This window comes from Colobus angolensis, unplaced genomic scaffold (genome assembly GCF_000951035.1).
Source record: "Colobus angolensis palliatus isolate OR3802 unplaced genomic scaffold, Cang.pa_1.0 Scaffold78, whole genome shotgun sequence".
Lineage (NCBI taxonomy): Eukaryota > Metazoa > Chordata > Mammalia > Primates > Cercopithecidae > Colobus > Colobus angolensis.
In genome coordinates, this window is record NW_012121598.1 from 4,006,088 (window position 1) to 4,033,523 (window position 27,436).

Below are 27,436 nucleotides of genomic sequence, written 5' to 3' on the forward strand. Positions count from 1 at the left end.
GTTAAGAGAGCTGCTGCAGAGATTTCTTTTTAGAAAAACAGTCACCATTGGCGGCACATTTCAGTGACACAGAATGGGTCACAAAACTTGTTTACCTGTGTGACGTATTCAATCTGCTCAGTGAACTCTATCTGTCACTTCAGGGAAGAACAACAACTGTGTTCAAGTTGGCAGATAAAGTGGCTGCTTTCAAAGTTACACTGGAATCACGGGGGTGACAAATGAACACTGAGATTTCTGACATTTCAAACATTAGCAGAGATTTTGAAAGAGACTGAGCCAGGGTCTTCTTTCTCCCAGCTGGTGCATGATCACCTCTCTCAGCTTTCCAAAGATGTTGAGCATTACTTCCCATATTAGTCAGGGTTCTCTAGAAGGACAGAACTAATGGAATATATATATACACATATATACATATACACACACATATATATACACATATATATGTAAAGGGGAGTTCATTAAGTATTGACTCACACTATCACAAGGTCCCACAATAGGCCGTCTGCAGGCTGAGGAGTGAGGAGAGCCAGTCCGAGTTCTAAAACTGAAGAACTTGGAGTCCGATGTTCGAGGGCAGGAAGCATCCAGCACGGGAGAAAGATTTAGGCTGGGAGGCTAGGCCAGTCTCTTTTCACATTTTTCTGCCTGCTTATATTCTAGCTAAGCTGGCAGCTGATTACATTGTGCCCACCCAGATTAAGGGTGGGTCTGCCTTTCCCAGTCCACTGACTCAGATGTTAATCTCCTTTGGCAACACCCTCATAGACACACCAAGGATAAATAATTGTATCCTTCAATCCAATCAAGTTGACACTCAGTATTAGCCATCACACTTCCCATCCACAAAAGACAGAATGGATCTGTGACCCATTTGTGAATAAGCCAGGTGAATCCACTTTGTCCATGCTAGAAGAGGATTAACTGCTTGATATTGCAAATGACAGTGGCCTTAAAAGTATATTTGAGACAACTTCAAATCTCCATATGTTCTCGATTAAAGTCAAGGTGGAATATCCTGAGATTGCCACAAAAGTACTGAAAAGCCTCCTTTCATTTTCAACATCTTATCTTTGTGAGGCAGGATTTTCCGCAGTAACAGCAACCAGAACGAGATTACAGAATCCACTGGACATAAGGAACACACCTTGGGTGTCACTGTCTCTCATCACCCCCAGATGGGACCATCTAGTTACAGGAAAACAAGCTCAGGGCTCCCACTGATGCTACATTATGGTGAGTTGTATAATTCTACATAACTACAATGTTATAATAATAGAAATAAAGTGCGGAATAAATGAAACGTGCTTGAATCCTTAAGTATACACAGTCATATAATTCATAGAAGTATATACAACTTAAAAGCTGAGGCTTTTAAGTTGAAGACAGGTAAAACATGTTTTTAAAAAACACACAACATAGTGTTTTGCTATGAATACATAAAGATACATGTAAATGCAAATAAAAAGAATTTAAAGAATACACGCCGCATTGGTAAAAGTGGAAAGATACCTACCCGGAGAAAAGAAATGGGACCAAGTATTTCTTCGCTATAACAAACAAAAAAAAAGTACAATATATATATTGTTTGTGAATTTAACTTTTTAAATGACAACACTAAAAGGACAGAATGGAATAGTTCTTAATATGCTGATCTGTGGTTATGGATGTTGTCTGGTTTGGAAACGTGCATTTAGAAGTCATCAGCACATAGATAAATTGCCCTGGGGAGGAGGAAGAAGGGAGGGGAGGAACATTAATGTTACGAAGGCCATGTAAAGTTATTTTCCAGTTTGCTGCATCACAAGCAGCAGTAGGGTTAAGTAACACAGAAACTGTTACGCTCTTGCCTACAGGGTCCCTAGATACGAAGTTCGAATCGATGGAAACGTAGCTCAAAAAGCGACGCCCACACCCCGGGAAAAACATTGAGCTACTCCAACCACAGTGGCGCGCCGAGCAGGAGGCGGTACCTGAGGACCACGCCTGCGCGCGGGGTTACGCAAGCGCGCAGCCTTTGCGCACGCGCACAAACGCACGGCCGCGCAGCGTATATCTTGCTGGAAGCTTTTTCCGAGAGGTTGAGCGGTTTGCATAATGTCGGAAATGGCCGAGTTGTCCGAGCTATATGAAGAGAGCAGTGACCTGCAAATGGATGTGATGCCTGGCGAGGGTGACCTACCGCAGATGGAGGTAGGCAGCGGGAGCCGGGAGCTATCCCTGCGTCCCTCCCGCAACGGGGCCCCGCCGCTGCTCGAGGAGGAAGGCCCAATGGAGGAGGAGGAGGCCCAGCCAATGGCGGCGCCAGAGGGGAAACGGAGCCTTGCTAACGGGCCCAACGCTGGGGAGCAGCCAGGCCAGGTGGCGGGCGCAGACTTCGAGAGCGAGGACGAGGGCGAGGAATTTGATGACTGGGAGGACGACTACGACTATCCCGAAGAGGAGCAGCTTAGTGGTGCCGGCTACAGAGTATCAGCCGCTCTTGAAGAAGCCGACAAGATGTTTCTGAGAACAAGAGAAGCAGCCCTGGATGGCGGGTTTCAGATGCATTATGAGAAGACCCCGTTTGATCAGTTAGCTTTTATCGAAGAGCTTTTTTCACTGATGGTTGTCAATCGTCTGACCGAAGAACTCGGCTGTGATGAGATTATTGATAGAGAGTAGTTACATGCTGTTAAAAGAGGAGGAAACTACTTGAGGAGGGACCCAACTTTCCGCTATCTTTTGGGTTCATTCCAAATAGTTTTGTGCCATTGAAAAACTTGACCTTCAAAAAAATTTGTTTTTCAGAATAGAAGACAATAGGACAGTGACTGCACAGTTGTGAAAAAGGAGGAGAATCATTAAAGAAAAAGAAAAAAAGATTTTAAGACCGTTGAAATCTGTTATCAAGAATGTCCTAAAACACCTATGGCTTTGACTTTGTTATTGATCCAGATTATTTTCCTTGCATTGGGGAAAATATCTTTCATATTTGTTTGCTGTAAAGATGGTTTTGCAAGAATAAGTCATGACCAAGACAAACTGCCAATGCAAGAGCCCACTGATATTAATTATATAATGAGAAAAAATGTATCCAACTAGGACACATATCTTTTGATTATTTGGACTGAAAGTTTAAGAAAACTTGGGAAATTCTATTTTGTGATCTAGTCAAGCCATAGTTATCAAAGGCTAAATTTTCAGTGTAAGATAAATGGCGTATTCTTCATTATTCCAAAAGGAGTAAACTCAAAGATGTATCACGTGTGCTCTGTATCTTAAGATGTGTTTCCAAGAGCGTCTGAAATTTTGTTTGTACATGTATCTTGATCATTTATAAAGCCACTGTGATCTATAAATCAAGAAAATTCATTGTCATAACCATTTTTAAAAGTCAAAAATTAAGACATCTTTAATTAAAAACTTTGAAATCTAGACACTAAATGTGTGTGAATGTACAAGAAACCATTGCTCACGCTGTTATATACTAGAGAAATTTTGTTTTGCTTGCTGTTTTAACTTGACAGGTGAAATACTTTAGTTGAACTTCATATTGTAAGAACTGTTAATAAAAAGTTGTCAAGTAAAAAGCCCTATATCTAAAAAGACTTTATGAACAGTTATTCTATCAACTTTTAAAGGTTTTTAACCCTACCCAGAAATTACCTTGGTATCTGAAGTTTCCCTCTGTCTCCTCCTCTAATTAAGCTTGTTATTTGTTATGCACCAGCATTGGAGATAATAAAATTTCTTGTTCTGTGTATTTTGTTTGGCTATAACATTGCATACATAATATTGCATACATACTTTATACTACTTTTTATTGTATGTGTTAACCAGTATTAAGGGAAAATAATCCAGCTTCAGCTATCTAATTCACAAATTAATTTCTGGAAATTAAACTTTGTAAATTAAGTTTTTGCCCCACAAGAATCTGCGGGTCTAGGAAAACCTGCCCTATCAATCAGTATGTTGCCATGGTTACCTTACTATGATGCTGAGGTTCTAGGAGAGTAATGATTACATCAGAAGGCTATGTTCAGCAAAATGAGTATATCAGCAGGTTTTATCATGATCAGTTAAAAGGTTCCAGATGCTTCTGCTCCATTATAGCAGTAAAGAACGAATATCCAATGCAACAGGACAATTCAGAGCCTTATTTATTTTATGGTCATCCTGTCTTTTGGGGAGAGAGATCTGTAAAAGGTAGGACTGTGACAAGGATGATCAGAATTGTTCAGACACTAGCTGGGTTGGGAGGGAGAGATGGTGGAAGTAAAGTGTTGGTGCTTAGACTTCATCCTACCACGTCCACTGCTATCTCAGTTAGCCTGTAGCTACGGTCAGATGAGTGTGGATAGATAATTAATTGCATGCGTGATATAAATTAGTGTGGATGGGGGTATGCTAGTGCACAATAAACTGGCTGGTTGTATTTACCTCCAGATGTTTATCTTTACTAGGAAAGATAAACTCTTGGAAAAAAAAAAAATCTGAGGTCCACAAACCAGAAAGTTGTGATTCTGTTTCTCTCTGGAACTAAGTAGGGCACAAGAGTTGGGGATGGGAAACACTCCCTGTTGCATCTGAAGGCCCATCTTGGGGAGAAAAACCCGGGCTCTGCAATTGGCTGGGTTGTTTTTCAGTCTTAAAAATAGGCAGTAAGCTAAGAGACAATGAAAATTGTAAATACTTAATTGTATTTATTGAGGATAGAAAATTAACATTTTAACACCCCTTTTAGGGGTGTAAAATCATTTGTACTTCCTTTACGTGCAGTTACCACAGACAAACCAGACTACTTGGTTAAAATTTGGGTTCTACTATTTGTTAGCTCAGTAAGTGGGAAATTAATCTCTCGGGCTCGGGTCCTAAACTGAAAATAGGGACAACTGGATGTACCTTACAAATTGTGAGGACTAAATGAAGATGTGTGTGAGAGTGTGTGTGTGTGTGTGTGTGTGTGTGTGTGTGTGTGTGTGTGTGTATCTTCATTTAAGGGAACTAGAGAAAGGAGTTCTGGGGAAATTCTAACTGATTTTGCAGGATAGGGGATTTAAAGAAGCTTTTGAGTACATAGTGTGATTAGGGAGAGTTTTGCAAATTTATCCATATGTATTATAAATGTTCACTTAGATCAGATATCCCATGTTGGCTGTCTTCAGACCACAGATCTATTTTGTTTGGTTCATGCTTATAATTTTAAGAGACCAACATCTCAGTATAGAGATATCAGCTAAAAATCTAGATTCTTACCTTTTTATTATTATTTTTTTAAAGTAAAAGATCTGGGAGCCTTTGACCTATAGACCTATGTAGCCAAAAAACAGACAAAAAAGCAAAAAAAGAAACAAAAAAAAAACCCATCTGATTCACCTTTAGACAAGGAAGGTATTCTGTTTGCCAAGTGTCAGTGTTATCTCCCCAACATAGAGGCCAGGTAGCACTTGATATTTATCATTGGGCTTCCACCATTGTTTTTTCTTGTGCTTGCACAGCTTGCGTTACCTACTTGGCCTCTAAATATCTCAAGTTGCCTCTCCTTGTAGAGACTAAAGGATGTCTCAGTTTTTGCCTGTTTTACCTTAACTCTATTACCCTTCTGAATTCAGTACCTGTTAGAGTTGTAGAAATCAGTAAAGAATTAGTGGGAGTGTGAGCTACTGAGACTCTGACATTTTTGCTTGAGGCCCTAAAATACTATATTAAAGTATGTCAATAAAGTCTATTGCTTGAATTTTGAAACAAGGAAATACCTAAAACTTACCCTTGCGAAAGTGTATTTTCCCATCCTGAAATATGGTAATATTTAAAAATTGCAAGCATTGCATGTTTAATATTTTCTGCCTCTAGAGGTTTATAAAATATTTTCTGAGAATGAATGGTTATATTCTTGATGTTCTCAGTGACCAAAGATAAATGTGAACTATCTGTTCCATAACCGCTATCATATATGAATACAACCATAAACTTGAACCTTTGTTTTTAGTCCAAATATATCTTAGAAATTAAGTGGGTATGGGGAAAGCATTAGTATTTCTTTGTATTTATTTTAGAACTTCCAGTGGTAGCGTTAAGGATTTAATTAATCCTTTTCTTGTGCTGTCTCTACAAGGTCTCTAATCTTCGCTGCTTTCATTTCTTAAACATTTTAGTTGCCTTTCTCACAGGACATAAAGTTTCTTGAGTTGAGGCCTCTACAGTGGCACATGTCTCCCACCTCCCAGCCATTTCCCCTAGGCCTGCAGAAAAGCTCAAAATAGTTATTAAAAATCAGCCCTCAGGTCTGAGATAAATGAGATCTTAACTTTGGTCCCCACTCCAGCAGTGGGCTGAATACAACTCCGTTCCATGGCACCAGTGCAGAAAAGATGTGGATTACTTTAAAAGGCACACCATATTACTACAGTTACTGGTAATGAAAATCACCCGTTATCCTCACCTCTGTTTTGCCTGAAAGGTTATGGATGGGTAGTAATACTTTGCCCTAAAGAAGGGTACTGAAGGGGAAAGAGAGGCTGAGAATAAACTCTGCCCCACCACATACACCACAATCCCATTCTTCATAAATTCCTCATTCATTTCAGGAACCCCACAGAAAGGGCCATCTTAAAAAATGATCATTAGATTCTACCCAAAAGGCTGTCATTATGATGGCTTCAGCTTTGCCCACTCTTCCTCCGCTACAAAACTCCAAGATAATCAGAGGGCTCCTCTACTTAGGGAGATCTCAAAACTGAAAGCATTGAGCTTTCATGGTACCATCCATGTGAATGAAAACTAAAAATAAATTTTGCATCTACATATGTACTGAAGTCGAAATGTGAGAATGACTGAATGAATGTTTTACCACTCATATGTGTCGTCTTCCAAGCGCAGCCCAAAATGTTATGCTCTCATTATGCCAATGGCATCACCACTCTTGGAAGATCAATCAGGACCCAACTAGACAAGAATTTACTTGTAACTGTTTCATGTTAGCACTTTTCCTCTAAGGTGTTGTATACTACTGCTTAAACAGTGTGTTTTATTCTGTTTTTTAATTTAGAAAATAAAATAGCCCTCAAAACCTGTACTTATATGTTACTGATAATTTTATAATCTTACAATATGTTCTTCCTATTAAGTACTGAGTATATGAAAAGGTCTCTGAGAATATTTGAGTAAATAATAATAATAGGTATTATGTGACTGGCACATGCTATATAATTTACATCTATTATCTCATTGAATCCTCTAAACAGACCTATGAGACACTTAAAATCCATCCTTTCAGAAACTTTATAAATAAGTACCATAATCCTCATTTCCCTGATGAAGAAAACTGAAGCCCAGAGTAGTAGAGTCACTTGCCAGTAAGTGGCAAAGCCAGCATTTCAACTCATATGTAACCTCAGAGCTTTTAGCATGTTATTATTATTAAGTACACATTAAACCTTGATCAACAGCACTCCACACAATAAAACCTTAACTGTAAAGAAACTTGGATCACAACATATTTAGACAAAGAGGAAAATCAGATCCTAACACACATACATAACCTGATAGAAGGAATTTAGTTTAAAAAATTAAAAGCAAGCCAAATAAAATGTCCTTGTTAAGGTACATATTTAGCCCAATGCCTACGTATCTTCTACATTTGCTTCAGCAATGCTGTTCTTTGAGAAATGAGGTTCACAATGAAAACTTAGGCACACCACAGTATCATAAACTATTAAGGAAGAAAACATTATCTTTTATACAATACCATTTTAGAAAGCTTCTCGACCACAAGAATTGGAAGAAAATATTTTCTGCTTAAATTTCAGTTTGCTAGAACACTAACCCCAACATCACCTTTCCCCTTTGTCCCTCATCTGCACCCTGGCCCAACACACAGTCTGTCAGTTGTGATAATGGAATTGCTATCCCTTTGGGGAGGGTTGGTGGAGACATCAATGATCAATTTAAGGATATGAGTTGCTAAATGATATTTTCTGTGTTCTTTGCACCTTAGTTCTTCATTCAAAGCCAGTTAGGTAGGGGCACGTATGTAGGTGGTTACATGCCCCAGTGATGGGTTAGTAATGCTGTTGTTCTAATGATTGTTATGCATAAGTCTTCAGCAGATTTTTCGCTTGTGCTGTATTAAGTTGTAAGCATACTCTGTCTAAAACTTTATTCTCTTCATTATCCTCAGGCTTCTCTGGAAAAATAGATATGTTAAAGTATAAATGACATTTGTGATCTTACCTGTTGGTTGTCAAGATTCATCAGTGTGAGACTGCATGTTGAGATGGTTAGTTTTATATTCATTCCTGAAAACTGAAGATTACTTTTGCCAAGAACTGTTGATAGGAACTTAACTGGAGGCTTTAAAAATTAAAGAAGAAAAACAAAACACTGTTAGGAATTTTGTCACAGAATGAATGTTAATGTTTTTTAAATGTTAAAAATGAGTCAAAGTCCAAACTCTTCCTTTCTGTTTTACCTTATATAAATCAAATGAAAGGGAATGATTTTTATTAAATAAACATTTTTTTGAAATTAGAATGCAGCAAATTCTTTATTAAATAGTGAAATTTAGGCCCTCAGAACTTTCTCATAATTTCTCTCCTCCCCAGGTGCTGGGATTGGACTCCTGCTTGAATGTAAACAAATTGCTGTGAGAGTTTAGACCAGCTGAACTCTTGAGTCCTTTTCAATACTGCAAATCCAAAAAAAGAAAAATTTGACAATCCACTGAATCTAACCTCACTCTCCAATTACACAACTGCTTCCTTCTCCGAAGCCATCCCTGTTCCTCCCTCATCTTTCCCTTACCAGAGTTAAAAAGTCCTCTCTACTAGTCTAATTGTTACCTTCAGATAATCATGATGCCTGAAATTCTAACATTGGGCACTCTTTTAGGTTAAATCGTTGTTTTCAGAAGGTCCTAATTGTTAAAATGAGCAAATATTACTAGGAAGGGGTTAGCCCATTCCACATTAACTCATCAATAAAGATGATTTACCAGAAATTACTAATAGAGATTTAGAAGAAGATCCTGAGGAAAGGGACATGTTTTTTTGTTTGTTTTGTTTTTGTTTGTTTGTTTTTTGAGACGGATTCTCGTTCCGTTGCCCAGGCTGGAGTGCAGTGGCGCGATCTGGAAAGGGACATATTTTGATAAAAGTCAAAATTCTGGACCAGGCATTTCTCAAGAAGAGGAGGTGTGGGGGTTTGATGAAGAATCATGAGAGTAGGGGGTACCTGGGAATTATAAAGAAAAGCACTGGGGTCATATGTCCACAAAGCAGTACCAGCAGGGGGTCGAGAGAGTGGGCTGGCAGATTTCCTCAGGCAGAAATGCCACTTACCAACTGATGACCTTGGACAAATAACCTTTCTAAGCCTCAATTTCCTTTTATATAAAAATTGGGGGAAAAAACAGTAGCCACATCATAAGGGCTGTTGTGAAGATTAAATAATAACTGGAGAACATTTAGCACAGTCTTTGGCTGGGTACATGAGAGCTGTTATTATTATTATTACTTATTTTTGCCCTTCCCAACATTAAAAATTCTAAGAAATAATTTGAGAGATTTAAATGCTTTGATGGATGCTTGGATTAAGTCCTGAAATCCTCTGCTGGAAAGTGGACCAGCTGATGGAAATCAGTGATTCCTCAGCATATGAATCAATACTTTGAGACAATCAATGAAAACACAATTTGTTTCTTTCCTAGTTTTGCTCTCATTTGATTCATTCTGGAGCCATACCAAACTGTTAAACACACACTGTTGAAATTTTTTTTTTTTTTTTTTTTTTTTGAGACGGAGTCTCGCTCTGTCGCCCAGGCTGGAGTGCAGTGGCCGGATCTCAGCTCACTGCAAACTCCGCCTCCCGGGTTTACGCCATTCTCCTGCCTCAGCCTCCCGAGTAGCTGGGACTACAGGCGCCCGCCACCTCGCCCCGCTAGTTTTTTTTTCGTATTTTTTAGTAGAGACAGGGTTTCACCGGGTTAGCCAGGATAGTCTCGATCTCCTGACCTCGTGATCCGTCCGTCTCGGCCTCCCAAAATGCTGGGGTTACAGGCTTGAGCCACCGCGCCTGGCCACACTGTTGAAATTTAATGTACAGTTTTGTTTTTAATTCCAAGCTCATTCTAAAATGTAGTGCAAACAATGTGAGGAAGGAGCCCTAAACCTCACAGCTATCACCATATCATAAAGCTGACTCTTGGTCTACTTTCTTTGCTTCTTACACAGCTCTGGGCAAAGCGAGCCACTCAGTCAGGGATTTTGTGTTTCCCACTGTGATTTTATTAACAGCAAGTTGTTCATTTGCTTCTCTAGAGTTTCTTTTCCATGCTAGTTTAAAAAATATTATTAAGTGGCTGGTGCAGTGGCTCACACCTGTAATCCCAGCACTTTGGGAGGCCGAGGTGTGCAGTTCACGAAGTCAGGAGTTCGAGACCAGCCTGACCAACATGGTGAAACCCATCTCTACTAAAAACACAAAAATAAGCCAGGCGTGGTGGCATGTGCCTGTAATCCCAGTTACTCAGGAGGCTGAGGTAGGAGAATCACTTGAACCTGGGAGGCGGAGGTCACAGTGAGCCGAGATCGTGCCACTACACTCCAGCCTGGGCAATAGAGCAAGATTCTGTCGCTCAAAAAAAAAAAAAAATATATATATATATATATAAAATTATGAAATACAAATTAAATTATAACACTATCTCATAGTTGAAAAGCATTTTGTTATCTGTAAAGAACTTTTATATAAGTCATCTTAATTTTGTTCTCAGCATAACCTTAATCTCATGGGATATGCCCAAAATGTATTTATTATATAGGAGACAAAGTCTTTCATGCCATTATTAGAAATGTCCTAACAGTTAAAAGACCCATGGAAGAGAAAGGAGTGGAAAGCACACAGCATGGGCAGTGAGGCAACTGGAATTCAAGTCCCAGGTGTGATCCTACCTTGTCAAGGGACCTTAGACAACTCTGGAACCCCCTCAATGTCTTTGTTTACAAAACAGGAGTAATGCTATCACTTCCATTCTTCCACCTCTAGCCATGGGAGGTCTTAGGAGAATCAAATTTAGTATTAATAATAAAGTATATGGAAATGCATAGTATACAGCGAAGTGCTAACAAACTGTAGTGATTATAATTACTACTTTCAAAATGAATTTTGGCAATTTTGCTACAGGATTTCTTCTTCAAGAAAGAGATAGGGGAGAAACTGTAGACCCTGGCCTTGGGAGAGGTCATTATGGGAATGAGAGGAGAAAGGAACAGAAAGGGGAGGCTGAGGATGGGATACTGACCAACTTTTACAAAAGAGTGGAGGCAGACCTGGCAGAGGTGCTTATCCATATTTCTCTTATCCAAAGAGAAAAGCATTAAGATAGGTAAACATTAATTGACTGTATCTGGGTCAATTTATTGGTACTGACATAGCAGCCTAGCTCTTCTTACTCTATATGGCATAATCTCTCAGGAATCCCCAGTTCTTTTGGTTATTCATTAACTTTTAGACCTCAAAACTCATGGGAGATCACATAAATAGATAAATCATTTATCCATTAGCACTCCAAACTGCTAATGATGCAGTATCTAACAGACCTAAGGAATCAAAGATCTGACTACTTTCAACTGGCCCTACATCGTTTTTTGGCTCCCTCCACACAGGGCAAATGCTTGGCAAAGAAGCAGAAAACATCGTGATTAAGTGTGTAGATGCTGGACCAGACTACCTGGGCTTGACCTAGCATTTCCACACACTGACTGGGTCACTAAGCAAGTTACTTAACCTCTCGGGGCCTCAGTTTCCTCATCTGTAAAATGGGGACAAACAATAACATTTGTGGCTAGGTTTTTTGTGATGATTAACAAAGTATAAAAACCACAGCATACCAAAATTTATGGGATGCAGTGAAAACAGTGAGTGCTAGGAGGAAAAATCATAGATATAAACACTTTTATTAAAAAAGCAGAAAGATCTCAAGTCAAAAACCTAACATTGTAACTTAGGGAACTAGAAAAAAACAAAACCCAAAGCTAACAGAAGCAAGGAAATCATAAGGATTAGAACAGAGATAAAATAGAGAATAGAAAAATAGATGAAATGAATTAAACCAAAAGTTGGTTCTTCCAAAAGATCGGTAAAACTGACAAACCTTTAACTAGACGAATTAAGGCAAAAAAGAGAAAAGACTCAAATTACTAAAATCAGAAGTGAAAGTAAAGACATTACTACCAATTCTACAGAAGTAAAAAGGATTATGAGAGACTACCGTGAACAATTGTATGCCAACAAGCTGGAGAACCTAGGTACAATGGACAAATTGCCAGAATACCTATCAAGATGAAATCATAAAGAAACTGAAAATGTGAATAGGCTTGGTGAGAATACAGAGAAATTAGAACCCTTGTGCATTATTGGTGGGAGTGTAAAATGGTACAGCTGCTGTAGAAAACAGTATAGTAGTTCCTCAAACGATGAAAAAATAGAATAACCACATGATCCAGCAATTCTACTTCTGGGTATATACCGAAAATAATTGAAAGGAAGGTCTCTAAAAGATTTTGTAACTCACGTTCATAGCAGCATTATTCATAATAGCTAAGCTGTGGGAGCAACCTAGTGTCCATCTACCGAAGAATGGGTAAGCAAAATGTGGTATATACATACAACGCAAAATTATTCAGCTGTAAAAAGGAAGTAAATTCTGACATCTGCTGTGACATGGATGAACCTTGAGGACATTATGCTAAGTGAATGAAGCCAGTCATAAAAGGACCAATACTGTATGATTCCATTTATATGAAGTATCTAGAGTACTCAAAATCATAGAGGCAGAAAGTAGAATTGTGGTTGCCAGGGGCTGGGGAGATAGGGGACTGGGGAGTTATTGTTTAATGTGTAGAGTTTCAGTTTTGCAAGATGAAAAGAGTTCTAAAGATGGATGATGGTGATGGCTGCACAAAAATATGAATGTACTTAATACCACTGAACTGTACACTTAAAAAGGGTTAAGATGAGGCTGGCAGTGGTGGCTCATGCCTATAATCCCAGCACTTTGGGAGGCTGAGGTGAGTAGATCACTTGAGGCCAGGGAGTTAGAGACCAGCCTGGCCAACATGGCAAAACCTCATCTCTACTAAAAATACAAAAATCAGCCAGGCATGATGGCACATGATTGTAATCCCAGCTACTCGGGAGGCTGAGGCATTGAGAATTGTTTGAACCCCTGGGAGGCAGAGGTTGCAATGAGCCGCTGGACTCCAGCCTGGGTGACAGTGAAACCGTCTCAAAAAAAAAAAAAAAAGGTTAAGATGTTATGGATATTTTACCACAATAAAATGGAGAGAAAAGAAAAGAAAAAAGGGTAAAGTGCTGGAAAGAGTCCCTGGCACATATTAAGTACTCAATACATGCTAGCTATTGAAGGAAACCAGCTGCTTTTCTGATTTTCTCTGCAAGTGTACTTTCCAGATAGATGATAGCCAGGTTTGCTTTGTTTTATTTTGGGATGGGGAATCCCTGCTCCTTAGATGAGAAAATCCTGCCTGTTAGTTGGAATCATCCAGTTGAAGCATTCTAATCAGAAATTATGAGAAGCAGGAAGAGGTTAGAGATTACTTTGGAACCATGGGTTCTGTGAAAGAAAGTAGTCATAGGGAGTCCTTAATAGAATTTAAGAGCCATTTGTCAGAATGTTTCATACCATGTGGGTTCTCTGAGTCACTCTGGGTGACACTGGTTCAGCCCTATGTAATATAATGAAGAATGATAACCGAAAACAGGGGAGAATGGTATAGAAATAGAACCCTAAGATGGGAATCTGAAGACTTGGCTTCTACAGCTGGCTCTGACCTTAATCACCCTAGTGACTCAGACAAATACCATCTCTTGTCTCAGACTCAGTTTAGTAGCTGGCAAAATGAAAATGTTAGACCAGAAGATCTCTTTAAAAACCCTTCTCGGCCAGGTGCGGTGGCTCACGCCTGTAGTCCCAGCACTGTGGGAGGCCGAGGTGGGCGGATCACGAGGTCAGGAGATTGAGACCATCCTGGCTAACATGGTGAAACCCCGTCTCTACTAAAAATACAGAAAAATTAGCCAGGCTTGGTGGCAGGCCCCTGTAGTCCCAGCTACTCAGGAGGCTGAGGCAGGAGAATGGCGTGAACCTGGGAGGCAGAGCTTGCAGTGAGCCAAGATTGCGCCACTGCACTCCAGCCTGGGCGACAGAGCGAGACTCTGTCTCAAAAACAAAAAACAAAAAAACAAAAAGCAAAACAAAACAAAAAAAACCCCTACACTTAAACAGTCTGCAATTCTGTATGATTTATATAGTTATCTTAAGAGCTTTTGCATTGGCCCTTTGGACTTTTCAAACCAACAAAATATTCTAGGGCTTATAGATTAATAGCAATAACACTAGCTACCATTAACACAGAAAGTGTAATAGATGCCAGACGCTGTGGTAGGTAGTATGTAGACATCACTTCATTTATTTCTTACATAACCCTATAAAGTAAGTGCTATTTTCTCCCATTTTACAGATGAGTAAACCATGAATCCAAGAGGTTAAGTGACTTGTCCAAGAGTATACCATTTGTAGGTGGCTGAGGCAGGACTTCAATCCAAGTCTGTCTAACATCAAAACTTTTGCTTTCTTTCCACGGGGAAAGCTACTCTACCTATGCGTTATTAGCTCACCTTTACCACTATCCATATTTATACTAGAAAACAGGCCAGAAACCTAAAAAGTCTAAAATGTTGTAATGCAGAATACATACATTATAATATGTGGAAACTAGAAGGCACTAAACTGGTCATTCAGTTCAACTCCCTAACTCCACACTCCACAGAAAATAAGAACAGAGTCTCAGCAAGATGAGATCCCATGCTCCCTGGTCAGTAAGAGCCAAGTCCGACACCCTACATTTCTGACATAAAGCCCAGGGGCTTTCTCCCCTCTGCAGCTGGAGGCATCGCCGCGTCAGACAGCGTCAGGCAACTCGGAAAGATTTGAGGGACAAGAGTAGCTTTGAGTGCAGCTCTGATATCATGCCACCTAATAAAGGCCAGGCTGGACTTTGGGTCATATGGTGGGATGAACTAACAGCAATTTTCATACTCTCTTTGCCATAATTAGGGACACATAAGCAAGAAAACCATAGCAACATTTACCTTTCGCTTTTTAATGGCTCCATTTGCCCCGGGGACAGCTTCACACAGGCGACTTATTGCTTCCCTAAAGAACAGAAACCATACAAATAAAGACTTAGCATACTACCTCCACAGTAAGTGTTTAAGAAATGTTAGAAATTATCACGACCAAAAAGTACACATACATAATAGTGAGTCCAACACACATGATATTCTCCCAGCCCCACAGGAGGAAATGCTGTACTTACTCCTTCTGAGGAAAACCTAGCAGCACCTTAATACTGAGCAATTGCTTTACAACAAGGAGCTCCACTATTCGCTTTTTTCATCTCTGTTTTTCCTTGGATTTTCAGATTTTGTTTTTTGTGTTGTTGATTTTTAACCAAAAAGGAGGGGCAGGGCATTGTCATCTGGAAATACTTTGCAGTGTTACCTCTAGCAAAATCATCTCTGTAATGTTATGAATAAAAAGCTTCATAGTATCTCAGAACTAAAGACAATTAAATACAAAAATAACCTGACACTAGAGGAAATTTAAAAGGATCGGGAGAACGTTGAACTTCAAGGTGGTCTCAAATGGAGTTTTATTGACTAGGTTGCTGCTACAAGCCATTGAGCTTTCATGTAATTTCACAGAAGAAAAGAAATCAATATCAAATTTCCTCCTTTGCTTACTTTTCTGCCCTTCCTATATATTGCACTTCCTGAGAGAAAGGCACCGCTAAAATAAGTAGTTGCTCCTTAATGGAAGTGGTGAAGGAACTGGCGCCCTCCTTTCCAGAAATGCAGTTATAACTAAAAGCTTTTGTCTCTGAGACTCTGAGCATTCATAACTGCCCAAGCTTTCACTCTGTAATTTGAACCTTAGCCTTGTGGCTTTGAACACATATATTAAACTTCTCACAAGGCAAATGAAAATCTCTTCCGGATTCCCCAGAGATCATTGTTTAAATTAATAAACTATATTCTCACACACACACACCCCAACACACATACACATGCAACACTGTATTACAGTTTTATATATATATTGTATTTCACAATAGTATTTTCTATAGTTTAGATTCCCAAAGGAAGTGGGGAGACGTCAGAGAGAGGAATGCAGACCCATTATTGTTTTGTTTTGTTTTTGTTTTGAGACAGAATCTCACTCTGCTGCCCAGGCTGGAGTGCAGTGGCACAATCTCGAGTCACTGCAAGCTCCGCCCCCCCAGGTTCATGCCATTCTCCTGCCTCAGCCTCCCGAGTAGCTGGGACTACAGATGCCCACCCCACGCCCAGCTAATTTTTTTGTATTTTTAGTAGAGACGGGATTTCACCGTATTAGCCAGGATAGTCTCAATCTCCTGACCTCGTGATCTGCCCGCCTCAGCCTCCCAAAGTGCTGGGATTACAGGTGTGAGCCACCACGCCTGGCCATGCAGACCCATTTTTAAAACTACAGCTATGATAGGTTGTAGTGCAGAGCAATGTTCTTCTAGAAAATACTTTTGAAAGATAATTAGAATTCCCAAAGATTCTAGGCATTATTATGCACTTATAAATGTATGTTTTAGCTCAGATCATTTTTTCTATATAAATGAAACTCTTCTTCAAGATATTATCTTGTTAGATTTTTGCATAATTATCTGCAATCAAAGGATAGAATGGATCTTTGGTTAGCATATATTCTCAGGATTTCATATTTATTGTTTCTCTAGGATTCTATCCTTTGTTCTCTGGAGTCAAATAGGATAACACAGAGAGTTGGGCTCTCTGGCTTGGTTGGTTGATTGATGTTTTGAGTCATCTTAATGATTACTCAATAATTCATAAGACTCATAATTAATCCAAATTGGCACTGATACTGCCAAAATAGCTAGTCCAGGCACCCCACTATATTGACAGTATTTAATAAAGAGGTATTATAAGATAGGGCAGATCCTTTACTCCATGAGAGTGATTTGGATATTTTGGTCTAAAAATACAAAAAATTAGCGAGGCATGGTGGCAGGCGCCTGTAATCCCAGCTACTTGGGAGGCTGAGGCAGGAGAATCGCTTGAATCTGAGAGGTGGAGGTTGCAGCAAGCCAAGATCGTGCCATTGCACTCCAGCCTGAGCAAAAAGAGCGAAACTCTGGTCTCAATAAATAAATAAATAAATAAGTTGACTATAAATGATGTGAACTTAAAGTAAAAACAAAGGTGAATATTGATGCTGCCAAATATAACAACAACAATAATAATATAACAATAATTATATGACAACTATAGTAACTTTTTATTAGAAGTTGTTACTTTTATATAGCAACTTGTAATTTCACAAACTATTTTCCCACACATTTGTTTTTTTGATTCTCACACCATTTATCAGTATCTTCTAACAAAAAGTAATGCAGTGAATTTAAGTTGAAGGGAATACTTTACAGCATGAATACCTCTCAAGGAGGTTTTAAAAGGATGAACCTTCCTGGAAGGGAGGGGATTAGAATTTCTAGACAGACAAAAGAACATAGGTGAAGACACCAAAACACAAAGTATCATGATATGAGGGGAATTACAGGTACTTTGATATTGCTGGAGCATAACATATGGTAGAACAAGAGTGAATATGAACTAAGAGATAAGAGTCTAAATACTGTTTCTGTGAAGTGCCAGACAGTAAATATTTCAGACTTTGCTCTTTTGCTAGTACTCAACTCTGCTACTGTAGTGCAAAAAGCAGCCTTAGACAATATGTAGACAAGTGAGCATGGCTGTGTTCCAATAAAACTTTATAGAAACTAGCAGCTGGCCAGATTTGGCCCATGGGCCACAGTTTCTTGACCCATGGATCCAATAATTCACACAAAAGGAGAGAGAAATCACTTGGTTTTTTAAGATGGAAAAATATTCACATTCATTATAATTTTAAAATTGAAAATTAAAACAACAAGATACTTCACTCATTAAATTAGGGGAAAAAAATACAAAACCCAGTGTTGGAAAAAATGGGAAATATTCTGCTTTAGGCATATGTATCCATTGCCAGGGGCCTCGGTTAGTATTAATACAATCTTTCTAGAGAGTAATTTGGTAAAAGTTGACAAATGTCAAAATTTCTCGGAGCATGGGCAGGGCATGGTGGCACGCACTTATAGTCCCAGCTACTTGGGAGGCTTGCTTGAGCCCAGGAGTTCAAGGCTGCAGTGCCACTGCACTCCCGCCTGGGTGACAGAGCGAGACCCTGTCTCTAAAAACAATTTGTTTAAATAATTTATTACAGCCTTTGACAAGGTGAGGAGAAGCCTGTATTGGGATAGCATTGAGTATATAAGTAAAAGAAACACTTCACATAAGAAACCAACCCAAAGTCTTGCGATATAGATAAAACATATCAAAATGGATATTGCCACTTGGACTATAGAAATATGAAGAAGTCTATAGAAATTAGTGTGAAAAAGTAGAACTTGCAACAGTATATACACATTGGTAGCAGCTATATCAAATTAATCCTATGTAAACAGTAATGTAGAAAAAGCTTATGAACTATGGCTTGGTTTTAGGTGGTTTTTGTGTGTGTGATTTGCTATTTCGTTTCTGATTCTACTGGTGTTTAGATATAAACAAGGTAAACAATGTTATGTTTTACTTTCATTGTGCACTTGATTGGATAAGTAATCCTTTAAAATATTGAAAATAATGCACAGTAAGTTCCTTCAGCAGGAGTTTTGCTAGTGTGAGGCAAAGGTGTTGAGATGTGAAGGCACATCAAAAATGTCCAAATGGAGAGCTGACACCCATAGAGAGATGGGACAATGTTCATGTTATGGATACTAGCAGGTGTTCTTTGTTTCTCTCTCTGCTCCCATTCCAGCTTAGCTTTTAACCCCTCCATCTTTGTAGCCACTAAATCCGTATTTCTTTTTTCAGTTTTTTTTAGTAGAGCTACCTGTTTCTATTCCCAAAAGTTTCATAAAGATAAAAAATGTTGAGCGCATTTAGTAAAGCCTTTTAGAATTGTACACCTTGCAGTAGCAGGGAGCCCAAGTTTCAGTGAAAGAATAGCCCCCATTTATATTTATTTGTTTAATTTTTTGTTTTTGTAGAGATGGGGTCTCACTCTGTTGGCCAGGTTGGAGTGCAGTGGTACGATCATAGCTCACTGCAGTCTCAACCTCCTTGGCCTCAAGCATCCTCCCACCTCATGCAGCTGGGACCACTACAACTGGTAAGCACCACCATAACTGGCTAATTTTTTCTTTTCCTTTTTTATTTTGTGTAGAGACAGGGTCTCCCTATGTTGCCTGGGTTGGTCTTGAACTCCTGGGCTCAAGTGAGACTCCCACCTCAGCCTACCAAGGTTCTGGGATTAGAGGTGTGAGCCATAGCTCCTGGCCAGCCCCTATTTACTGAGCACTCTCTATGGTCAGGCTCAGAAGTGAACACCTTATGTACATCATTTCACTGAGTCATAACAGTATCATTCCAAGGTACGGCCTTTACCCTCATTTTACCAATGAGGATATTAAAGTTCAAAGAATTTAAATAACTGTGTACAAATAAGGCAATTGACAGTGGGAGAGACAGAATGCAAATCCGCTTCTGACTTCAAAACCCACAAGCACTGGGAAGGAACCACATTGCCAGATGGATGAAAAGGAGGGAGTCGTAGGCTCCAGAGGCTAGGGGAAGTAGTATATTGACTGTCCTTCCCTTGCTCACCCCCCTAACACAGTGAGGGGAGGCTCTTTGGCCAATCGCTAACACCAGCGTGGCTGGGGTAGACTACCCAGGCAAAAGGACAAAGCGGTAGGGGTGGACTCTAGAAAAGACTTACTTGGATGCCCCTGCCCTTCCCCAGCCCTCTGCTGTCTATGCGCTGGCTGCCACCTCCTGGAAGAAACGAGCATCTGGAGCTAGGCTCTGCCCACATGGGCAACATACATGAGTACTCACACGCTCACTCAGAACTGTATATTTGAGGCATGTGAGCCTTTACAGAGCCCCCAAAATCTCTTCATGTACAACACTCTGCTGAAAAGAAAAAAAGGGGAAAACTTGTGCTTATGAACTTGCTTTGAAAAGTAATTATCAGCCAGGCACAGTGGCTCATGCCTGTAGTCCCACCACGCAGGGAGGCCGAGGCAGGAGGATCCCTCAAGGCCAGGACTTTGAGACAAACTGGACAACACAGTGAGACCTTGTCTCCACAAAAATATATATATTTTTAAATTGCCAGGCATAGCAGTGTACACCTGCGGCCACAGCTACCCAGGAGCCCAGTGCAGGAGGATTGCTTGAACCTAGGAGTTCAAGGCTGCAGTGAGCTAGGATCACATCACTGCACTACAGTCTGGGTGACAGAGCAAGACCCTGTCTCAAAAAAATAGTACTTATTAATTGTTTGAATTGGAGACTCTAAGATGAGTCATGTCTCTCTCCAATAAAAGGCCTATTTGTACAAACTTTTCTTTTTTTTTTTGAGACGGAGTCTCGCTCTGGTTGCCTAGGCTGGAGTGCAATGGCGCGATCTCGGCTCACTGCAACCTCCGCCTCCAGGGTTCAAGCAATTCTCCTGCCTCAGCCTCCCAAGCAGCTGGAATTACAGGCGCCTGCCACCACGCCCCTCTAATTTTTGTATTTTTAGTGGAGATGGGGTTTCACCATGTTGGCCAGGCTGGTCTCAAACTCCTGACCTCAGGTGATCTGCCCACCTGGCCTTTCAAAGTGCTGGGATTACAGACATGAGCCACCGCGCCCGGCCTGTACAAACTTTTCTATTCCGTTTAAGAAGGTCCACTCCTCACCCCAAAGCTCCCCACAACATTCTGTGGACCTCTTAGAAATCACAGATCCCGGGTTAAGAATTACTGCTTTAAATTAACCTCTCAAATTCCACTTGCCTTGCTGATAGCAGCGTTAACAAATCTGAAATCCCAGCGAGGAAAGGCAGCTAGATGCCTGCATTCTGTTGCTTTTGTTCACAAAGATCTTTTCTTCCCCTACTACTGCGACCAAGACATTAACTGTAACATTTTCAAGAACAAATAGTACTTTCAGTGCTTTTCTGGAGTCTCAGCCACACCCTTGGGCCAACTTTACAAATGCTGCGGAAAAAGAAAAAGACAACAGAGCTGAGCGCGATTTCTCCTGGGACCGGGGAGGGGGCTCCGCCATTCTTGTAGCCCCAAAATTCCTGCAGAACCTTTTTGGAGCTGAGTGGCGGTGAGACTTTCTCCAGCTAGCAAACATTCAGCGAGTGTCTGCTCTTAGAGGAGCAGAATTTTTGGGCTTTCAATGGCTAAAGATTTCCATCTTGGGAGCCTGTATTAGAAAGAAAGAGAAACGCCCCAGAGCACCAACAGTGGCCACTTTGTTTATTGTTTCGCCACATGAGAGAGAAGGGGAGAAGTGGGCTGATGTAAGAGAATGAGAATGCCGTTGAAGATTTGCTTTTAAGCATATAAAACCCTGCCTACGCCATAAGACCAAAAAAAGATATTTTGTCTGTCTTAACAGAGTCCAAACTAATCATCCAAACAAAGCCACCTTTCTTCACCAACTCCTGGCCACTACGACACTGAAGTTACAATTCTTCTGTGTCTTTAACCCTCAAATAGTTAAGCTCCTCTGGAAGCAATGTCGCCTAACACACACACACACACACACACACACACACGTGCACACACACACACTTTTTAATTTTTTTTTTAATTTTGGAAGGCAATATCACAATCCAAGACAAAGGGGAGCATTTAATGGGAGGAGAGGCTGTGGGGCAGATTTTTTCTGGTGAATGTCAGGATGCAGTTCTTCAGTCAATAGGAAAGCCAGAAAATGTGCAACATGAAACCAGGCAAAGGGGCCCAGCTGGAATGATTAAAGGCAATGATCCCCACATCCCCCACCTTTTGACACATACACACAGACACACGCACACACACATCTATAGTCACATATGCAGTGAAGGAATAGTTCCAGTTTTGTCCCTGCAAATAGGAATGAGAATAAAATTTTAATCACAGCAAGAGCCTTTCCAAAATAAAAAGTCAATGATACTCAGCTAAAATAAATTCACCTGCCATTTTCCAAAGGACTTTCTTTTACTTTGCATCTCCAACGTAAGTCCTTAAGGAAATCGGTTACCAAAGTCTAAGGGACATGTTGCGCCCTGAATGTCTCAGATTGCCTTCTTGTTATGAATGAAAAGACTTTGAGTAATTCAGACTGCACATCCATGTGGTATTATGCTGTTCTGATTGTTCTAGGGAAACCAGTACCATCTTTTTTTAAATCTTTGCCTCCAGGACAGCAAGGCTCAGTGATCTATGTGTTCAATTTTGTCCAGCTTAGTGAAATTAAAGACATCCAAGAATTTGTGAAAGCCCTCAGACCGGACACTTTAGAACAGGAGCCTGCCTCTGCGGTGATAAGCACACAATGAATGCAGTCAATGCCCATAGACCAGCTGAAAATGGAAAGCCTCAAATTTGCTTTGTGCTATTATCAAGGGGCATCACCCGTGCACTCCAGGAGGGTGAACTCAGCTCATAAAATACATCCTTTCACTTTAGAAACAGGCACCATGAGTCCCAGGATGGTCAAATAAAACCTTTGAGTACTGCCCACAGCATTTATCCCCACACTGACTTAGTGTACCCCTCTGTTCACCTGAATTGTATTGAAAGTCCGATTCTAAAGTACAATTGCTAGCCAACCCAGCTCAGTAACCATAGGAAATGGGTTTGTCTGTCTGCTTCATGATTCTGCCCTTTGGCTCTGATGCAAATGTGAACCCATTAATGGAATGAGGTGAAATACCCTCTTGTCTAGAGTATCACATCTCCCCTATAAATCTCACTAGTTAACGGACATTAAGTGCTGGTTTTCTACTGTCCCCAAAGTGATTTCCTGTAATACAATCATGTATCTCAAAATTCAAACACCTACATCCACAAGCTGATGGCTTATGGGCTTTATAAGTGGTTAAGGAAATGACAATAAGAAATAGAGTTGGTTTCATATAAAATACATGGGAATTTGTAAATTCAAAAGATTGTTCTCCTTTACTTTAGGATAAACTGGGCTTCTTTAAAACAACTCTGTTTTTGACAAAATATTCAAAATATTATGAAGGTGTGTCTTTTGGAGTTAAAGAGTGCACTGATGCATAATGTGGTCACTTACGAGCCAAAGCTCATTAAAAACAAACAAACAAAACAAAAACAAAAACAGATCTTACTTAGTCACCCACTTTATTCACTCAAGCTCACTCTAAACGATGTATATCTACTTCCAAAAATTCTTCAGAGCGTAATTGGAATTTTAAAGACATTTAAAACAGTTTGGCCAGGTGTGGTGGCTCACACCTGTAATCTTTGCACTTTGGGAGGCCAAGGTAGGCAGATCACTTGAGGTCAAGAGTTCAAGACCAGCCTGGCCAACATCATGAAACCCCGTCTCTAGTAAAAATACAAAAATTAGCCAGGCATGGTGGTGCATGCCTGTAATCCCAGCTACTAGGGAGGCTGAGGCAGGAGAATTGCTTGAACCGGGAGGTAGAGGTTGCAGTGAGCTGAGATTGTGCCATTGCTCTCCAGCTTGGGTGACAGAGCAACACTCCATCTAAACAAATAAATAAATAGTAAAATAGTTTGTCATACAGGTGTCTATACCATTGAGCAAGACAGCAATTGGTGTAATGAATATATTACTTCTACCACTGTTTTTTTTTTTTAATAACTCTGGTTCTTTTAAAGGCTATTTGACATATATGTTGTAAATTTTATTGGGAATTCCATTTTTTTAAATGTGTGTGCACCTCTGGAAGGAAGGAACAACTGGCCTAGCCAGTTAATCCACCTCGACAAATAATAGTAGGACAACTTCAGCCTGCACATCCACAGAGAGTACATCATTTAGGTAAGTGGTGATCAAACTGTAAAGTTCTTAAGAATCACCTGGGTGCTGGTTAAAATACAGATTTCTAGGACCATTCCTAGAGGTTTTGATTCTGGGGTGAGGCCTAGGAATCTACAGTTTCACAAACCTTCCAAGTGATTCCGATACAGAGTTCATGAACCACACAGCTGATTAAACCTTCTCCTCAGACTCACTGCACAGAGTAACTGGTGCTGTGCTCTATAGCTTAGACCAGATGGTTGCGTTAGAGGGTGTTAAGGAATTAGGTCACCTATTCCTAGAGGTTAGAATAGGGAAGGCTACACTGCCTATACGTTTGATGATATTCCATTCTGGGGAATTTTGTTTTCAATGTACTCACTCTATATTCTGGGATACATATTTGATATAATCCTCTCTTCTCCTCTCTGCCTCCTCCATCCTCATCTCCTTAAGAAGAAGGGCTTTATGGCTGGGCATGGTGGCTCATGTCTGTAATCCCAGCACTTTGGAAGGCCAAGGTGGGCAGATCACCTGAGGTCAGGAGTTCAAGACCAGCCTGGCCAATATGGTGAAACCCCATCTCTACTAAAAATACAAAAGTAGCCGGGAGTGGTGGTGGTCACCTGTAGTCATAACTACTCGGGAGGCTGAGGCCGGAGAATCGCTTGAACCTGGGAGGCAGAGGTTGCAGTAAGCTGAGATGGTGCCACTGAACTCCTGCCTGGGCAACAGTGAGATCCTGTCTCAAAAAAAAAAAAAGAAGAAGGAGAAGGAGAAGGAGAAGAAAGAAGAAGAAGAAGAGGAAGAAGAAGAGGAAGAGGAAGAGGAAGAAGAAGAAGAGGAAGAAGAAGAAGAAGGGCTTTTACCAGAGGGCACATGGAGGTCCTGAACATCTTTGCTTACATCACCCCTTGCACACACAAGCAGTGAGAGAGTGGTCGGCATTCTCTCTCTTATCTGGAGGCAGCAAGGACATCCTGGAGGCAGCAAGGTGTAATCCATTTGCCCCTCAAATGCATTCAACACTCTAGGCAGTGGTTCTCAGCCTTGGCTGCACATTGGACTATACCACCAAGAATGTTACGAAGTACTGAAGACTGGGTCTCAGCTCCAGAGATTCTGACTTAATTGGTGCAGGACAGGGATTGGGGATCAGAAGTTTTAAGATCTCTTCCAAATGCTTCCAACAAGGCTAAGGTTGAGAATCACTCTAGCAGCAGTTGGCAAACATTTTCTGAAAAGGGCCAGGTAGGAAATATTTTAGGCTGTGCAGGTTACACAGTTTCTATTACGGTTACTCAATTCTGCTGTTGTAGCTAGAAAAACAGCCATAGGCAATACATAAACAAATGGGTGTGCTTGTGTGCCAGTAACACTTACAGACACGGAAATTTGAATTCCATATGATTTTCATGTGTCACAGAATATTCTTTTGGGGTGTTTTTTCCAACCATTTAAAAAATGTCAAAACCATTCTTGGCTGACAAGGTGGCAAAATCAAAATCAGGTAGTCGATGGGATTTGGCCTGCAGGCTCTTGTTCTCTGATTCTTGCTCTAAAGCAAACCAGAAACAAATGTGAGAGGCTTTGGGGTCGTGGTCAGCTATTAGCTAGTGCATGGTGCAAAGCTTATTAGAGTGCAATCTTTTGCAAGGATTGTTTATACATATTTTGAACTTTGTCTTGTTCGGTTTCTTGCTACAAGCAGTTGTTAAAATTTGATGGCTTTAATTTATCTATAACTCTACTTTCTTACGACAATAGAGAGTGAGGAAAAGCTAGTTAAGTAGACTCTGCAGTTAGACAGCCAGAGTTCAAAATCTAGCTGTCTCTTACAATCTCTGTCACCTTGAACAAGTTTTTAAATCTCTCTATGTCTCAATTCCTTAAATATAAAAGGTAAGAATAATAATAATGCTTTGGACAATACCTCAGTAAATGCTAGCCATTATTATTGCTTTATCCTTATAATGGCTATCTACTTTAAGAACTGGGTCTAGGCTGGGTGCAGTGGCTCATGCCTGTAATCCCAGCACTTTGGGAGGCCGAGGCAGGTGGATCGCCTGAGCTCAGGAGTTCGAGAGCAGCCTGTGCAACATGGCAAAACCCTGTCTCTACAAAAAATACAAGTTAGCCAGCTGTGTTTGCTTGCACCTGTAGTCTCAGCTACTTGGGGAGGCTGAGGTGGGAGGATTGCTTGAGCCCGGGAGGTCAAGGCTGCAATTAACTGAGATTATGTCACTGCACTCCAGCCTGAGCAAGGAAGTGAGACCGTGTCTCAAAAAAAAAAAAAAAACTGGGTCTAACCTAATTTCTACAACACCTAGTACCCAACAAAGTATGCTCTGTGTTATAACTGGAATGCTATAGTTAATATGTTACATAGTAGGTCAAATTATGTCTATCATGTGTATAGTAATGGATAGTATAAGTTTCTATAAAGGCAGAATGCATGTCTGGCTTTCTTCGGATATTGCATGGAACCTAGTAGGCTGCCTTGGAAATAAACAATGTATTCAATATATGAATGTTAGGTAGCTCTATGTCATCAAAACAAAGTGTAACCCTTGTCTCCCTATAGAAATCAAATCCCCCTTCAGGACAGAGGTATTTATTCCCCCAGTTGCTGGAGTGCTCACTTCTCATGGATCGTAGCTGAGTTCCTTCCGCAGAAATTGTGCTCTCTAGGGGAAGTTGCCTTGCCCATGTTATGTCCCCTCCCCAGTGGCAACAGGCATCCAATGACCTGATTGGTCAATATGGGGTTCCAGGGCCTGGTCCCCGTCCCTCAATATGGGACAACTCTGAAGGGCCATCCTAGCTCCAGAACTGCCCACGGAGCCTGCTGTGACTTCATTGCTTTTCAGCCTCTCCCTCTGCCAGGCCCTGCTTCCTTCATTCCCTTGACGGTTGATTTCAAAAGCCCTCTCAGTAAGTCTTTTGCATTCAACTCTCCATCTCAGAACCTGTTTCAATATCCAGCCTGAGACCTGCTAACAAGCTGCAAGTGTAAGTTAGGCCCCTTACACTTGCATACACTTAACTAGATGATATCTTTCAAGAATCTGTTTTGTCACAGACAACAGTGAAAAAAATCATTTTCAGAGAATTTCTCATAAGAGACACAGATGATCTGGATCAAAAACACCCACTTTTTAATTGTGCAAACATACACTACAGTACACATTTCCTAAAGTAAGTGCAGCTCTCAGAAACTACAACTCAATCACATATAATTAAAGGGACCAGAGCTGTGCACTTACTCTATTAGGCATTTCTCAGCTTCCCTACTGAGAATACCAGCAGGAAATGGAACAAATCTGCCTGGCAGGTAGAGCGATGCACCAATTGTCCTGCATTTACTTTGGCACAAAGCTCTCCTTTTATCAATGAAAAGACTTTCTCTGGATGAGATTAGTTTAGTTTTTTTTTTTTTTTT

At 40.4% G+C, this 27,436-nt stretch overlaps 2 protein-coding genes across 3 annotated transcripts in view; one reads left to right on the top strand and one right to left on the bottom strand.

The window, feature by feature from the left end:
- The window catches only part of SHC4 (SHC (Src homology 2 domain containing) family, member 4), a 139,179-nt gene that overhangs the window by 52,405 nt on the left and 59,338 nt on the right, over positions 1–27,436 (bottom strand). Inside the window, exons 3-4 of the mRNA XM_011928581.1 lie at positions 15,154–15,217; positions 8,215–8,334 (exon numbers count right to left, since the gene is read on the bottom strand). Of these exons, the coding sequence (XP_011783971.1) occupies positions 8,215–8,334; positions 15,154–15,217 (184 nt within the window). The remainder of the gene's footprint in view (positions 1–8,214; positions 8,335–15,153; positions 15,218–27,436) is intronic.
- Positions 1,819–3,745, top strand: EID1 (EP300 interacting inhibitor of differentiation 1). Of its 2 annotated transcripts, none has more exons than XM_011928579.1 (2): positions 1,819–3,055; positions 3,090–3,745. In XM_011928579.1, exon 1 carries the CDS (start codon positions 2,098–2,100, stop codon positions 2,662–2,664), a length of 567 nt encoding a protein of 188 aa, XP_011783969.1. In that variant the 5' UTR covers positions 1,819–2,097; the 3' UTR covers positions 2,665–3,055; positions 3,090–3,745. The 2 variants fall into 2 exon arrangements, with proteins under 2 accessions (XP_011783969.1, XP_011783970.1); XM_011928580.1 differs by having other exon boundaries at positions 2,057–2,193; positions 2,263–3,745.

Bases quoted from the DNA above. Each gene is read 5' to 3' on its own strand.
- EID1 (XM_011928579.1), top strand. From the start codon at position 2,098: ATGTCGGAAATGGCCGAGTTGTCCGAGCTATATGAAGAGAGCAGTGAC.